The sequence below is a fragment of the Bombus fervidus genome, chromosome 13 (assembly GCF_041682495.2).
Source record: "Bombus fervidus isolate BK054 chromosome 13, iyBomFerv1, whole genome shotgun sequence".
Classification (NCBI taxonomy): Eukaryota; Metazoa; Arthropoda; class Insecta; order Hymenoptera; family Apidae; genus Bombus; species Bombus fervidus.
In genome coordinates this window covers 7,497,517-7,515,628 of record NC_091529.1, presented here as the reverse complement: position 1 = coordinate 7,515,628, position 18,112 = coordinate 7,497,517, and the positions used below count along the sequence as shown (strand labels likewise).

The 18,112-nt window shown below is 38.5% G+C and overlaps 1 protein-coding gene across 1 annotated transcript in view; it reads left to right on the top strand.

Moving 5' to 3' along the window:
- The first annotated feature begins 2,722 nt into the window (after positions 1 to 2,722).
- LOC139993670 (Fanconi anemia group J protein homolog) overlaps positions 2,723 to 18,112 on the top strand; it is an 86,889-nt gene continuing 71,499 nt past the window's right edge. The window contains exons 1-3 of the mRNA XM_072015600.1: positions 2,723 to 3,039; positions 3,304 to 3,889; positions 3,982 to 4,093. Of these exons, the coding sequence (XP_071871701.1) occupies positions 2,948 to 3,039; positions 3,304 to 3,889; positions 3,982 to 4,093 (790 nt within the window). The 5' untranslated portion in view covers positions 2,723 to 2,947. The remainder of the gene's footprint in view (positions 3,040 to 3,303; positions 3,890 to 3,981; positions 4,094 to 18,112) is intronic.

Sequence of the window (18,112 nt, the reverse complement as noted above, 5' to 3'; positions counted from 1 at the left end):
GTTTGATCGTTTTATGGATATTTAGGCAGTTTCATGGGAAACGGAAAAAGAGTTGAGTTTCATCGACGTGTCACACAGTTGGCGGCGCGTAAACCCGGCCGAGGACTCTTTGTAACTTTTCGGGAGGGGTGTTACACGCAATTTGCCACACTTTCCTATAGTAATGACTTCCTCGGCCCCTTCGGCGTATTTTATGGATATCACACTGGCTGTGCATAACTTACAGCCCAGTGGACGGACACGATGCTCACCCTCGTCGAGCGTGAAGCGACCAGACGCCGGGAACCAAGAAGTAAATCACGTCTGTTGATCGTAAAACCGAAATGTTGAAGACTCGACACGCGTTTATAGCTCGTATATTGCGTATTCGATACAGTCGCGTATTATTAATCCGCACATCTTTGATTCTGCTTCCTACCAATAAAATAAGAAATTTTAAACTTCACGTTTGTTCAATCGCGTCGATATCTAAGTTGACGATTACATATCTTTCATAAATTGAAGAGAAGAAACTAGAATGATACTAAATGAATCAGTAATCACATATATTGGTTAAGTAGAGGAATAAATTATTCCATTTTATGTATGAATAATAATAAAATCAACTAATTTGCTCTAATTCGTTGGTTTCAAAAATTAAATTGTCATTGGTGTATAAAATAAGTAATGAAATAACAAATGCGGACATACATTGTTTAATATTTAACTTTTTTTCAATTTTATTAGCAATTTATTAACTTTTTGTAAAGTATCTTTGAAGAAGTTACTTCATTCGAAGCTATTGTAACTGAGGTCTCGGGTACCACTGATTCTGTTACACTCGCTCACCTAATTCGTTCCACGGATGCTGCAAGCGATTTGAAAGTAGGATTTGAAATGATCAAGGAACCAGCGATATATACTTTTCATCTACACATTTTTCGGCTACCTACCAGAGACAGCGAAGTAAATCGAGAGTTACGAGAGAAACGTATTCCTCCCATGCAGCGTGTTATCATTAAGATATACATCATAACCGTGTGAAAACGCAAGGATTCCTCGGCGAGGATCATTCGAGTAAAAGTACGTGAGCTGAAAATGCTCTCTACAGTCTGAGTAATTTCATTGCATATACGTGACACGGTCTCTCTCAGACGTTCTACGTTTGTGATATGGAAACATGAACGCGTACACGTTCAATTCATGTCCGCACGGACGTACGTACACTGGTTCATAAAAGTATTCGAAACAATTTAGCATAAAAAACTTTACAGATATATTATGTGTGTTGTACGAAACTTTCTGAAATTTCATTACGTTTATTGCAAATGTATATTCAGTAAAAAGTTACTATACATCATGAACATCCGTCTTAAGCATATAATAAATGTTAAATACTGCCCCGCTGAAAACTAAGATTTATTAATATAATGGATAATTGACTGCTTAAATATTTGTATAATCTCTGAGACAGATATACAAGTACCCGTACTAAATATTTTGTAATTTCTTAAATTAATTTCGTGATTTCGAAATGCGGAAACTCGACACACGATAATATTCACGAAAGGTCTACCTATAATATTTAATCCTAATGTTCGAATACTTTCACGAACCTGTGTACAACGAGTTTGATTATTTTATGCAACGTTGACGATTGAATTTTATAACGTTGAAGCTTAGGTAACGAAAATAACCCTATGTTGCTATAAATGTTCAAATATTTCCGTATGCCACTGTGCATAAGTACACGTGAAAGTCGTGTATCCAGTCGCGCGTGGGAATTTCGGATAATTTGATAAGGATTCATGTCAGCTTGAGATGCTTCTCTTCTCATGGACAGAGTGAGATTCCTTATTCAAGTCGCACACGCGCCGGATGGCTTTTAAATTCCGTGGCCCCCTTTGATGGGGGCCGCTTTCGAAACTGCGGGACACAACAGCCACGTAAATCAGAAGTTTGATCCGTTGGACCAGCCAGGAGGCATAAATCACACGCGGAAATTATATTCCTTTTGCCTTTCTCTCCTTTTTGCCCGCGTCTTTCTGTCAGGAAGAGACTTATCTTGTTTATGAAGGTCACCGAACAACATCGGAATTAAGACTCCGAGGGGCTACGCGTTTCACCTGTCTAATCCTGTTCTCTTCAGAAATTATGTTTCCGCGGCGAGATTCGTGTGGAATAATGTCCCGTATATTTAGTCGACGCTGATGGAAGGATTCCTTTATATGTTATGAAAGCGAATTACCGCAAGACACACAACGTCTTCCTAGGTTAAATTTGGCTTTTTTGAAAAAATACTGCGCATAATGTTTAAACGAGTCATACATTGGTCAAAGTGGTAGTGATTTTTGAAATTTTGGTGCCGAAGCACTTGGTTCTTGGTTATTTTATATAATTTCATCAATTTTTCCTACATTTTGTTTTGCGAGGATATCGATTTGATAAATAAGCGGCTCAAATAATATAAATTTCAAAAATGAAAATGAACGAGAAAATATAATAATGAATATTTCTTCTATCGTGTCGTATATCTATGAAATGATACGTAAGCATAATATAATTATTTTCCGGTAATTTTTTCTATAAAGTATATTCATAAGGATATGTAATTGCATTTTAGAAAATAAATTTTAAGACTACCCTCTTCCACATGAAAAGACATTCAAAATTCAAATATCGTGCACGTGATACTTCAGTCACGTGACTGTTCAAAAACTTGACATCTATCAGTCTTGCAGTGTTTCTAACTTTATATTTCTCACGTTTAATTTATACTTTCATAGTTCGATTCGTTGTAACACAACCGTAGTTATGAATTTCTTTGAAAATGTAATTTAAATATCGCGCGCAATGTGAATAATATAAACTGTCGCGTTTCGAAGGATATATAAAAGCGCGGGAAACACGTGTGGCGTGTGGTTCATAATCACCAGATGTTTCCCTTCGCTTTAATCAGTCTTAATCGATGCTTGTGATTTATGTAATTAGTGCGGTGATCGTATTCGTCATCTATACGGGAGTCAAATTAAAGCTAGAAGAGTGGTTTGAAGAAACGAAGTATGTAACTGTACACGTGATACTATATGATTTTTGAGGTTATATTAGCTTGTTGCTTTGTTTCCTCAGATTTTTGCATTCATTTTGTATGACATTTTATGAATATCATTAAAAAGACTTCACAGTGATGCAGTAATTGTTAAAACAATTCTTAAGTTGCAAGACATTTCTAAAATATTATACATTTTTTTATTTTAAGATACTTGTTTAAGTATCATTCGTTGTTTGATGATTCTGGCTTATTGTGCATATTTTTGTTCATAGAATGAGTAGATTACGTCTGAAAAGAGATGATTCGACGTATGAAAGATCCCAGGCTGAAAGTTTATGTCCAGAAAGTCCGAATAATATCGAGATATCTTCTGATGAAAGTGATATCGTGCCAACTAATGAGATAATAGAAAGTGAAAAGGATTCTTCAGAGCCATCGATAACAGATACAAGTAATGACGAAGAGACACTATCTAAATTTCAAAAATCTACAGACAGTATAAAATCAGATGAAGATATTAAAGAACTTACGTATAACACAAGTTCAAAATCCAAGACTTCCATGTTTAACTGGAGCCAACAAGGCCCAAGTCCAAAAAAAAGAAACATCTACGATCACAGTGATTCCAATTCTTCTGATGATTTCAACTCAAAACCAGTATGGTTTAAAAAAAAGCAGGAAAAGAAGAAACACAAAAGTAGTCACATTAAACAAACCAAAATTAAAAATGAACCAAACAATAAACAAAAAGAAGAAACTGTGGCTCAAGTGAGTATACAGCACGAGCAAATGATATCTGGAATTAAAGTGAAGCTTCCTGTGAAGCCCTACTCGTGTCAGGTGGCTGTAATGAATCAGGTAAGAATTTTTATAATTGAAGTATCTAATTGAAGAGATGGAATATTGGTAAAGTGATTTATTAATAATAAATAATAATTGTATTTTTACAGCTCATACAAGGCTGTATAAAACAGGAAAATTGCCTTCTGGAGAGTCCAACAGGAAGTGGGAAAACTTTGGCTCTTCTTTGTGGTGTTCTGGCGTGGCATGACCATCATGTTGGTGAGTTTAATTAATGTTTTAATTAGTTATAAATTATATACACAATAGTGTTATATTATTACATAATTATATATATAATATAATATATATTGTATTATTACATTGTTATATATAGATTATGTACATCAACATATTGCAAATTTACAATGTCATAACTATTTACGGTCTATTTACTTACTCTATTTACGGTCACGGTGTTGATAATGTTTGCAAACTCTCGCGCATATCTGCGATCTAATTCAGTCCGCATGTCAATGTCATCGAAACAGTTTTGTAAATTAAACCTGTCTTCTCACGTCATGTCTTTGTTCTGTTTTGCCGATAACTCGTTGTATTTCGTATTTACTTTTCGCAATAACTTCATGATAATCGGTTATCAGATCGAAATCGCGTTCGATCGAAAACGTTGCCACCCCATTCCGACAGATTTTCGAGTGTTGTACAAATTTCAAACTTGAACACTGCTGTCTACTTTACTTTATTAAAGTTTCCTCGAGTTTCGCTCGAAAGTTCAGAAAGTCTCGCAGACAATTTCTTAACGCGTCAGTACAACAAACGACGTGCACTGTCTCGCGGGAGATGCAAAATATTCCACGTCGTGCCACGTCTTCGTCGTTTAAATTGGTCGGCTCGTCGCTGCTCGAGTTCGCGAACTTTTCGGCAACTTGTTACTGTCGTGAACGGTCTCGAGAAATGATTGCAAAATTAACCATCTATTTAGAATAAACATGTAGTAGTTTTTACATGTCTGATGCGAGGACGACTTCCATGGAAAAACCTGGTGAGTAAATACTTGCATTCCAAAATTCATTTACATATATGTATTTAATATTAAGATTCTATTTATGAATTAGAATGTAGAAAGTTAGAAATCTAGAGTACGAGCTTTCTGATTATTGTACATACTTTCTTCCATACGAAATATGGTGACTCTAGACCATAATTTAAGTTTCTATCCTAGAAAATCATGTTTTGTTTAGAATTAAAAGTAAATGCAGTGAAATAACAGGAATCCAGATATTTTCTCATTCTAATACATACTAAATACTAGTAGGCGGAAAAAAGAAAAATTCGAATTTTAGCAACCAAGTGGACAATAGATACGATCGATGTATCTTTGTATGAAAATTATTCTAGTCGTTAATCTTTATAAATCCATATAATGTTCGTTTGTATTATTATCTTTTTATTATCATTTTTCGTATCTCTCGTCGTTGTCTTTTACCCTAAACAAGTTTGATACATCGAACAGACGAAAGAAAAATTTGTGCGTTGTCAGTTTCAATTTTCTCGTCGAATAAAACAAAGAATCGCCAGCGTAGACTTAAAAATCAAACAAGACCTTTTATATTAAGAGGTTGAATTTCCAATACAGGAAATAAAAAAAAGAAAGTATCAATTTTCTATAGCAGTCGTTACCTCTGATAAAATAAAGAGTCGCCAAGATATAATTAAAACCTCACTCGAAATTGCTCGAAGCAGGAATTTATGTGGCGTGCGGAAAGTACGAAGCGTGTAATCAAGGACTTTAGCAGCACGAGAAGGAGAACGTTTAAGAAGTTCCGTGGTGGAAGTCGGGGTGAACCGGCTGTCAGCTTGTCCTCCGGCTGTCCTATTAATTTAAATTATTCGACCATTTCGGTTAGCCCTTACGTTAGCCGGATTCCGTGCTTGTTTTCACGGTGCATGTCGCTAATTGGTCGCGATTCGCGCAATTCCTAAACAATTAGAATCGAGATTGGATGTCGCAATCGCCTCGTCCTTACCGGTACCAGCTCGCGAAAGGACGACGACGCGTCCTTTCCGCGTGGTTTCGCGTCTGCGTCTTACCATTCGGTTATTATTTCGCATTTGCATAATTGCCTGACTACTTTACTTTGTCGCGGTAGTTTTCTCCACTGTAGAAACTATCGTTGGCGGTTGATTTAGGGGCATGAAATGGCAACGTTGCTAAAATTAGAGGTATACCAAAGAACGAAAAATTACGAGCATTTGGAATTTCCAATGTTTCGTGCCATGTTACTTCGTGAAGCTAATTTTGGCTGTTCGATGTAATAAACGTAAAATTTGGCAATAGAGGAAAATAATGATCCAAGTTTCTTCTGTAATTCGTGAACTGAGGATACTCGTGCGTGTGTAGGAAGATTAGAGCGAAAGTGTACAGGAAAGATATACATTCTGTGTAAACTTAATTATTCAACTTTGCGTACTTCAAATTTATTGTGTATCTTATACATTATACTTTAGGTTTATATCTCAGTAATAGTATAATTATATCGTATAAGAATTATTATTAATGTAGAACGAGTACTATAAACTAGAACTCGTTATAGTATTTAAAAGATAAAATAGATATCAATATATCTATTCCATTTTCTTATTTGCATTTATAGAAATGTGAATTCGCATAAATATTCACAGTCTATTAAATCGTGACACGATGACTCTGAAACGTTTGTTTGCATTGAGATTCTTCAATGCTAGCGTAATATTTCGCAACAATGTGAATTAATAGTGCATAATATGAAAATTATCTTTCATGTGTTTTTCCGAGGAATAAATATGACGCGAGAATTGTATCTAAAATTGATCGTCGAAGAGAACAATCTGAGATTCGTAAACGTTTTATCTGATGCTTCTTACGGTTCGAGGAGAGGAAAAATGAGCGTTCTCTATCGACAATCGCGTCATTTCTTATCTGGCAGGAGAGTCGCGACGCAGACGGGCCATTGTCTCTCTGAAAATTCCTTGGGGGTGGGGTTAGGTTCGAGAGTCGGGTCCGATGATTCACAAACTCTTCAGGGGGTTACGTATCATAGCTCGTGATCTTAATATTCGACCGGATACCGAATGGAGACTATAACGTCGCTTCTTCTTTCTTCTATTCGTGATATCTATCGCCGGATTGCGTAGGAGCTTCTGATAAGCTCTAAACGATTTATTTATTAAATATTAATTAGTGCAATATTAATCGTGTAATTGAGAATCTTAATACTGAGATACTAACGTAATTAAAGTAACAAGTCTTTGATACTAGCGTCATCAGAGTGATCAAAGTGATGGATTTTTACCATTCTGCTTTTTTTGGAAACAAATGATTTTTTATAAAATATGTAAATAATATCTTAGTTTATTTTTCTCCTCGCATTACACATCTTAATTGTCCGTAGTTTCAGTATTAAAAAAATGTTATACGGATTTGGCTGATTTTTTGTCCCGCTTCTTGCGTTATATATTTTGTCACATATTTTTCACTTTAGTTTCTTTGGTACAAATTTAGTATTTTAGTCATCCGTAATTCTCTATCGAAAGAATACGTAATTCGTATAAATTTCATATATTTTATACAGCAAAAAGATTGTCTTTCTCTATCACTTTAATCATCGATAACAAATTTCTGCATTTTCACATGCTAAAATTTTGTTCATCCACGATGAGGAACACAGTGCACTGTGTATTTTCGCATTGAAAACGTCGAAGGAGCAATTGGAACAAGTCAGGAAGCGCATCGTTCCGCTTCCGAAATCACGGATGGAACCTCCCCGGGTTTCCTCCTCCGCCTTCTCTTCCTTCTCTCGTGACAACGTCCTCGTGAATCTGGAATTATCGAGCACGCGAAACCCCTTTCCGCTTGGCGGACCGAATGTGTCCTAGCGTGGAGGAAGGAAATCCTGGGATTAATTGGTACCTTTCTGATGCTAGCGTATCATCGTTGCCAGTAGTTTCCCTAGCGTTTCCACGCTATGTCGCGTTGCTAGGGGAAAATCGTGCAAGGTGTTACGTACTCGTTTCAATCAGAAAATGACTGAATCTTTGATCTCTGAATTGGAATATAATAGTAGGAAGATAATACAGATTTGATGTATTATTAAATAATTTTTATTAATTTCTCTATTATGGATCGTCCTTTGGATATTTAACATTAATTGTGAGAAATCTTTGAGAAAATACGTTATACAGGGCGTCACGAAATATGTGGTAGATATTTATATGATATATCATAGATATTAAAACGACGAACAAAATTTGTATATAAAAACATGCGGCGATTCGATAGGAATAAGGATGATCAAAATTATCGTTGCTTAATATTAATCAGTGTAAAATCTGGCAGGATTTCTTCTTTTTTCCTACTATATTAATATAACAGATAACAGATTGTTTAATTATTTTTGTCACCTGCGTGAAATATATAATTGATATTAAATAGACCTTGTGTTTCTAATTCCTGTGTATGTATATCGCCAAATGTGTTTCACATTTTACCAATATAATCACGATCGTCGGGTCTCGTAACAGTGCCAGCGAAATTTCAAAATTGTGCAACCATAACACACTTAACGTGCTCGTAAAAAAGATGTGGAACGAGCGTTCGAATATTTTCCTACTTCATATTGAGCAAAAATTGGTGCCCTCGAACGTGATCGAAAGAGGCGCGTGCGGATCCCCGGCGGCCTACTTTGATTTCAACACTCGTGTCGCGCGACACTCGATACGCTTTGTAGTACGCATTCGTAATTAGGCGAACGAAAGAGTGTACTGCGGTGCCTCGATTAGCGTTAGTCATGACAGCCTGTCCCCGCGACTCGGCCCGGGCACGACATGCTCCTTTTTCCAGTTATAATTCCCTTGCTCCTTTAAATCTGCCACTGTCACGCTCCAGCACGGAGGTCGAGTGGTACTGCTAGCCGCCGAAACGCCGTAGACTCGTGTGCCCTCAGAGAGCGGAAATAAATCATTAGCTCCTCCAACCACTGCTAGAAAACTCTCCCTATGACGTTGGTTTAATCGATACACACGATCCACGATGACCATCGAGGGTGCGCACACTGCGACATTTGAACGAGGATTCGGGACAAGCATGAAGAAATGCATATAATGTGCAGTTTCCCTGAAACTTGAATGACATTTTTTAGTATATTCCTACTTTCTGGATCGGTTGAAATATTTTGAATATTTATTTCTGTGTCTAGTCACACACGCTGATGTCTAAGTATAAATAACGTCGATGCTGGGAACTATCTCTCCGCTTTTTCGTTAGCGTCAAACAGGAATCATTCATTCTCTCTTTTGTTTCTTCGGTTATCGTACTGACATTTAATAAAGAACAGAGATCGAGTAACTTTGAAAATTTTCTTGGGACAAGTGTGATCAGAAATATAGTCTTGAAGCAAGTGGCGATTACGAATAGATTTCACTAAAAAAATAAGGAACATACAGAAGCTTGTAGGAGCACGAAATTCTGAAAGAATGTAATACAATACCTTGTTGACATAGAATAATGAAAATTACAGGATGGTTTGAACCGTCCTTTTTTTTTTTTTTTTTTTTCAAGTTGCTTCTTAAAGGAAGAAAGAAATTTTTTAATTAGACATTGAAGTGATACGTATGTTTGCTGAAATGTCGCATGTTTAAGGTGTAACAAAGACTAACTTGACTGTTGCTCAATACGATTTCGAACTAAGTTAATCCTGCTATGTTCTTTTCATCATTATTTAACCAAACGTAGTCTTTTTTCGCAATGGCAACATGGTTTGCCTGGTTGTCCGGTGAGATGTGGTTTCCATAAATTAGAAATTTCCGATAGTTACACATTCGTATAGTCTACTTATTAATTGCTCCAAAATTTATGAAAGAAGAATTTACTTTAATACCACTTGCAGATTTAAATATTATTCAACGATGGCAAGCAACAAAACAGTTATCAAAATGGAGCACGTAGACGAATACCAAAAATCTAAATTCCGCATATGATAGTTGCTATGCCTCTCGATCTGAATATCAATCAGTGACGTCTAGAAGCTACCGAAAAATTTCGATGTCGACCACGTAGCATCGTCGTTCTTCTCCAACAAAAAAAAAAAAAAAAAAAAAAAGAAAAAGAAAAAAAAACAGTAATTCCATAAATGAGTCCATCTTCCCAAATTGTCAGAATCCCATATTACGATATAAAACAACGGGCACGAGAAAAATCGTTGCTCTCAAATACGTGAACGTAACACGCAACAACTGGCTCTCCCAGTCCCTTGGAAACGAAATGACAAAAAGTTCGGAATGAACAATTACGCGATAAATCGCTGTGTAAGGTGTGTCCTTTGGCTACGTTACAGGAAATACAAAATTGCATCAAAATCTGCAGTCTAATAATTACTACTTTTTCGATTAAATGGCAAAGTTAATAAAGAATTAGCAACGAGTCTCTTTCGACCCAATCTATCGAAGGGTTAAAAACCTCACGTCCACCAAACTGCAAAAGCACTCGACCAAACAACAAGCTCGCACAAGCGCGTACAACAAGCGTACTTCAGTCAAACCAAAGATTTATTATCTCGTGAATTCAGCTGCTATTAGTCAGCCATCGCTAAAACTCGGCGTTCCTCGCCATTATCGAAGAATCTGCAAAGTCGAAATTGTCTCTTACCGTATAAACAGCAAATAAACGATGTTTCTGCTTTCGAGGGGATAAAGGGGTGTATCGTGAGAAGTCGTGGGGGGTATAAATTTCGAAAGTTTATCGCGGAATCGCATGCCGGCTAATGTCACTTTATTACGAGGCGCAGGTTCGTCTCGACTCTCCGTGTACGAGCTAGAGTTTCGGAATAGGCTGGCCCACGGAGAAGGGGCCATTGTATGAAAGTTGCCGAGTCGCAATAATTATCGGCGAACGGGGAATTATATATTGTGTCCCGGGCAATGTCGGCCCCGACGTCGTCGTGAATCGTCTTTGCGCCTCAGCATGCAACTCCACCGCGCGGAGTACGCTCTTCTGTGACGTTCTGACATTAATAACCCGCGGCCCGGGTCCTCCCGGGGCTTTTGTTGCGACGAAAGGTACCAACCGTGGTACCATCGTCGAGCATCGTTCCCAGAAACGAACATAATCGCTTCACCGCACTCAATCCGGCTCCTGCTGCACGAATCGTCTGTTTATACCGCTGTCTGAATTGATTTCCAAGCTTATTTGCATCTTTTGGCATGGGTTGCCAGTGGCTTCTTAAGGAATTTTAGAGATTTTGTTGAATTTTCGAAAGTGCTCTGACGTTTTACAGCATTTTGTGAAAGTTTGACAAGTTTTAGGAAATTTTGTGAAAGACGAAGCTTAGCAGATATTCGACATACTTGAGGAAATTTTGTGCAATTTCGCGTAACATTGTACAATTTGTTGAAATGTTGCGAAATTTTATAGAATTGCTGCCAATGTTTCTAGAATCTCGCGTAACGTCTGTTGAATTCTGTAGAATTTCGCGAATCCTTGAGAAATTTTATGAAACTTCGTAGTACTTTGTGAAAGTTTACAAACTCCTGTTGAATTTTGCGAACCTTCGAGAAATTTTGTAGAATTTCACTTGCACATTGTAAAATCGTAATCTTCTGTCTTCCTCGATTACTACGTTACACATAGGCAATTTCAAGAATTGAATCGAACCGAAAGGATTGTATCGCGAGCTACGAAGAACCAGCGATCTGTTCGATCATATGTTAGAATCTCCTTATCTTAAATTCTAAACTATCTTTTTTAAACGATTTAGTAGAAGTTAGCAATTTTCCAACGTCCAACGAAACTTTGTGCGATTTCATAATTTTACATGTTGGTTAATTATTATATTTAATTTGGAGGGCCGTGGCAGAACATTTGAAGTTGGCCAAAAAAGGGAGAACAAGTGCCGACGGTCTGTTCTTGGCAAAGGAAAAGGGATTTGTTCCCTTGAGGTTTTATCTATTAAAATTTAGACATCTTGAACAAGAGTTGGTAATGGAAGCGGGGCTAACAGAAACGTTGACGTTGAAACGTAGCTAAAACTAAAATCTGTTACCTTTGAAATGGAATATTTTACTGGCAGCGAAAATGTTTTTCTCCGGTTGGTTTTCAAGTTACATAACATTTTTCACGGGATCGCGTTTCTTGATGGAGTCGCGTTTCTGAGAGAATTTTTCTCAAAAAAAAGTGGAGGGAGAAAATGGTTTAAAGGGCTGCGCGGATGTAGAATTTTTGCAGGTTTCAACTGGTGGCTCGTGAAATTTTAATGGCTCACCGGTAGATGATACCCAATCTTAAAACGAATCCCACTTTATTCCTCCTTCAAAGCCAAATCGTCTCTAATTCGTATCGATCTTTTTTCCTATTCGCGTATTTTCCTTTTTTCAGTATTCTGTACGATCATTCTTTACAATACACCATACGAGGATATTTATTTCAGATGATGCATTGTCCTTTCTAGTGAATGCGAATTATCGATGAAAACTTTAATCTGAATTCTTCTAGTCTTCTTCGGTCTTCTTAAATCTCTGTCGCTGTACACATTACTCGTGTTGCTGTCGAACACTCGTAACACTATCGCAAATTTTATTCATGATTTTACTCGCCACTCGCGAGTATACGTTCTAAAACAGCATGTAAAGACCGAATACTTCTCAAGTGCAAGATAACAAATGCCCATTACGATTAGTGTTGGAGGCCTGTGAAAAGAAACTATGAGACAAAACCCAGATTTATAAATACGTATCGACTCGAATCGCTAGATCCTGACATCCAATTTTCCTAACAAAATAAAACGCCTCGCAAGTTTCTCTTAATTGTATCAATAACCAAGAGCCGTACCATCGCGCGAGTGCACTAAAACGAAGCACGCGGAGGATGGTTTTCGGAAGGCGTTGCGAAACAGCGAGAAGAAGAGGCGGAATCGCGGAGGGAGGCGAAAGAGGGAGAGAATGTCGGCGAAAGCGAGCAAAGGAAGACACAAAAGCGTAGAGAAAATCGAAAGGGAGCGAAAGGAGGGCAACAAACGGAACAGAGATCGAGAGATAGAGTGACGAGAAGAGTGGAGAACCCTGGAGGAGAGGAGGGAAGAGAAGGGAGATTCAGAGGGGGAGAAAGAGAGACAGATTCTCATTGTGAAGAAAGCTGTATGCGTACGTAGAAGACGTGAGATCCGTTGGACCCGCATGCGGACCTTATTGTGTCCCAAAAGAGCGTATACGGTAGGTACCTTAATGTCGGCATGGATGAAAGCGTGGGCCCTCCTTTGTCTTTCGTTCGTGAAGCTGCCACAGCAAGTAGCGTGCTCTGCGGGTAGCCCTGCACCATTCCTCAACTACCGTTCTTCCCTTTATTTCCCTCTCTTTTCAGCTTTCAGACGGCGTACCGCTCTTTGTCCTGCTTTGGCATACGCGCAAGGTAGAGCTTGTTCCTCCTTTTTCGCGAATCGCCGAAACGTTAGAGCCGATTTTTCTCGTTGGGGGCTCGTGCGATCGCTACGCGATTATTCCTCATAGGGGGAAGCTAAATGTTTGTGAAGTTCGACAGAAAGAATCGAGAAGCACGACCATATGTGTACTGCATGAGCCGTTCGCAAGTCAAAGTGGTTAACTCCAATTTTTGAGGGTTCTGATATTTTAATGGCAACACGCTTGCTTCGTATTCCATGATTCTCTCAGTTTTCTCTATTTTGGTTTCGATGCGATTTGGCAGATGAGCCGGTCGTAGATAGCGAGGTAATCACCTAGGCGTCAACGTCTTGGAATAAGATCTGAAACTTGGTACAGGATAATGAAAATCATTGCAAATAACGAGATATGATCGGTGGAGATGGAATAATAACGAAAGAAAGAGAAAATATTGCAAATACATTTTAAGTTCAGCTAGAGAAAACATCAGAAATGAGAGAACGAACGAGCAAAAACGTGGGTGATGAAAATAGTGATTTTAAACGTAGAATTAGTGGCAAAGATTGCCTCGCTCAAATACTTGCATGATCTCTGAGGTATATACCTGCGATAAATGCCTTGCAGCTTCCATATACATTTTTGTTTCGCTTCAAATTCGACCAATGTCAAATGGTAATTTCAAAACGTTTCGTATAACACATCTAATTATATTCCTAAAAAATTTCTATGAGTGTTGAAGCGCTTTCGCGAGCTACTGTAATTTAGAATAATATGCTGCATCGTGTTATATCACATCATTATGCCATTAACCAATCTGATTTGCAGCCGAGCAATTTGGATGTGATCTTATTATGATTCAATGACCACGACAACTTACGTGGTATTTTTCTCTCTTTTTTGTTCCCTTCTTTTTAATCTCGTTGACGTTATTTTGACGATCGATTTTTCGATTCGACGAGGATGATTGGTTCCTCGGGGGTAAGCAGGTACGTTCGAAATTATCAAGTTTGCAATAATAAACCGCGGCGTTCAGGGATTACGGGGCCGGGGAACGTAATTGATTGCGTGGCGGCGGTTAACGAGGCCAATTATTCACAGCCAGTCGATACGAAGCCCCGACTACGCTGAAAAAATAATACATCGGCTAATCGTTATTCTGTTTACCGATATCCACCGATACCCAGCCTCGTGGACGTGTCCCAAGGGAAGATTCGTGTCGCTCCCGGCTACCTCTTATTCCTCTTTATTATTTCTATCCTCGGCTATGCTGTGTTTATGCAAAGTAGTGTTGTTTCAGTACGTATCCCCATTAATTTTCAAACATCACGTGCCATGTGAAGTTTGAGGTTCGTACGTAACTTTGCTTCTTGTTTCTTCAGTTTTCTATAAGCTTAACAGCCAACAATTACTGCGGTGTTGAGATTGAATTCTCAAATGATTCTCGAAAAGCATGATCTATAATTAACTGTTAGTACGAGGTCTTGAAATATCTCGAATATTAAAAATATTATATTATTTTAATGAACCATTAATTAGCTCGAGTCTTGTAAATACAAAATATAGCTTGAAAATACGAAATAATTTCAGAAATACGACTCGCCCAAGTATTCGTGCAGCTCTCTCCCAATTGCCAACTTCGAATGATTCGTATCTCCTATCGATACAGGGTTCAAAATTTTCAATAATCAGAATGCTGATTAATTAAGCTTAATTATCCCAAACATACATGGTCATTAGGCTGCCGCTTTTTATTTCATGGGAAACTTACAATTGCAAGAATGTACGGAATGCACGTAGTATGCAAAAATATTAAAAATATTCCATTTGAAGTAATTGTTATGACCTTGAATAGGCAAATAGATCTCCATAGTAGGATCCAATTCCTTAATTATGTTAATAAAAATACAAATTCGTATAAGAATCCGCAGACTTCTTCGTCGCCTACAATTCAACAAAAAAATTGCCAAGCCCGTCAAAACGACGGATTGTAGTTTTTTTTCTTCAAAATTGTTAATAGCATACAGGTATTTTTGCCAAAATTAATATCGACTTTTATCTAGATCGAAGCATAATTATATAAATCTATCTACTTGAATTAATACCATTCAAATTATACTGACTTCTATATATATATACACATTTAGCGTTAAAGTAAAAATTCTGACCCAAAAGATTCGTAAAGATAAAAATCCGTCAAAATAAAAGTACAGAAAAACTCGTAAAGCAAGAATTACCTGTACCTGCCTAAAATACGGTCTACTGGAATTTTCCCAAAAAGGTAGGTACGTTCGTACGGTAACAGCGTGACGTTATGCAAGAGCATACGCGGCTATTGATCGATAATAGGATGCAGAATGCTCGCGGGAGCAAAAGGTTCGCGGACAGGTCTTGCCTGTCCCGGATGGTCCTGGTCAGACGCGGAAGATAAGGGACCCCCCAAAGGTATGGCGTGCGCCGCCGGTTTCCAACCAGTCCTGAACTCCTCTCTCGGGTGGTCCCCGACGTTCTCCGGACCCTTTCCCTTTATACGTTCCTCGTTCTTCACCCCTCTGTGTCTTTTCCGCGCTCTGTTCTTCGTCTTTGCTCCTCTTCGTCCTTCCACGATGATGATTCGTCCATTTTCATCGACCGTTTTCTAACTCTTTCCGGTTCGTGCCTGACTCCAGCAAGAGGTGGAGTCACAGATTTTTTTTCCTTGCGAGAATGATGATTATTTGCGTGATTATATGTAAGTAGATATTCTGTAGGTGTCGGTTACAGGTTATTATAGTTAACACTTTATTATGGACGAAGCGATTTCTTCGGGGATTGCATTTGTTGAATTAGTCGAGATATCGGTTTAAGAGTTCGTCACAGTAATTTGGGATTTTTTCTAGCTTGTGCAAAGTAGAGTATTTTCATAACGTTGTTCTAATTGTCAATCTAATGTCGCTATGTTGCGCCGGTGAAACGAAGAATCTCATAATGGCAAAACTCTGTTTGAAATTCTGTCTTACGAAATTCTTTCGCTAGAAATTTCTATCGATATCTTTGTAGCATTAGTTTCGAATTGATAGCAAAGTTAACGAATGTGATTTCGTACACATTGATACACGAGGAAAAATTCTGGATGTTTTCAAGAAAAAGGTCCTAAACCAAGAAATTCCCACTTCGTTTCGAGCAAACGATCTTTTTCATGAACAAGAAGAAAGGAATCACCAATCCATTTCTTAGCAAAGAAATAACAATCGAAAGATCGCAACTTATCTTCAGACACATGAGCCGATATACCTAGAAATAGGGAGATGAGACGTGAAATTTTGCCAGAAAGGAAGAAAATCAGAAGGGAAAGCGGATTAATCCCTAAAATTTCGACTTTGTTTGAACGTTTGTTGATTCCTTGGAAACGCGTTCTGGCTGAAACAAAGGGTGCACGGTGTTGGAGGAAGAAACGAATTTCTGGAACGGCAGATTAAAAGAATCGGGGGTCTGCGGGAGAGATGCTAGTCAGAAGCAGGGGCCGGCTATCTGGAATCGTTAGCCCAGCCCTAGAACTCCTGGAACGGGCGATTCCAGGACGGCGGCCGATCTTCTCTCGCTGGGCGCGCGGAATTATGTAAGATCGCGGGTCGTCTGGAATCTGCAGGGGCGGCGCTTTTTGAATCGCGAATCCTTTCTCGGAAGTAGAGGGAGATCCTGGTGCCGTGGAGCCGCCAGCTTGGTCAAACCGAGCGTGCAATCGCTGCTGCTCGATCGAGTTCCTTACGCGACTCCACCTATGATACATCAAATATACTGTCGAAACCATGAAAACGAACGACTTTCGGATTGTCTATACTATTTTCTGATGGTTTATGTTTATACATATTTCAATATCTTTTCTTTTTTTACATTCTATCGTCGGTATCAATTATTATACCAAACTATAGATTTTTATGAAAATTCATATTTTTAAGAATATAATTAATCGTTTATGTTTATACATAATTAGTTTATATTATCGTGACGAACAAAATAGCTGATATATAAAATAGTAATGTTTTCACACATTTTTCCCAAAACGCGTAATTTAAAGTTTGTGATCCACGTCGGATATTAAAGTTTCATTGAATGAAATATAAGGTGCGCTAAGATGTTTAAGCTTCTACCGCTCTAGCTTTTCAAGAAGAAAGAAAAAACATCTCTGGACCAATCAATCTGCTACCTTTCACCATAGATTTCCACTTACGCCTCGACACTCGGAGGACCATTATAAGCCCATCTCTCTCTTTCTGTCGGCCATGCTTCTCCTTAGCTCTGCTTAATTTCCATAAAACCAGCATCCATTGCCCTCGGGAACGCGATCGTGTTCCCGTTCGTAGTCCTTCCGGCTAGCGCTGCTCGAAGTTAATGAAAAATGACGCGTATAAACCGTCTGGAGATAAATTGACTGTTGGCCTTGAATGATCCGCGGCCCGGTGAATTGGCTCGTCCGACGAATTCGACCGCGCATTCCCTGATGTAATTCACGTGGAATCGATCCTCTCTGTATTCGTGTGCATCACACAGCCTGTGTGCGTTCGTGTATATTTGTGTGGAACGAGCCGATGTGCTGTGGCCATTTTTCGTTCGGCCGGAAATGTTTTGCAGGTAAATTGCGGGCGCCAGGCGCCCCAGCTCGGCCAATTCACGCCGATCCTCCGCGAGCAATTTTTCTCCCCCTCCTGAATCGCGTCGATTTCGCCTTCTCGCGTTCGTTCGTTCGTTTCGTTTCGTTTCGAATACCCGGCTTTTCCGTCACGATTAACGTCCTGGTGACGTGCTACCGTTCTATACGCATTGTACAAAAATAAAAAAAAAAAGAAAAATAAAAAATACGAAGACTAAAACAGGACT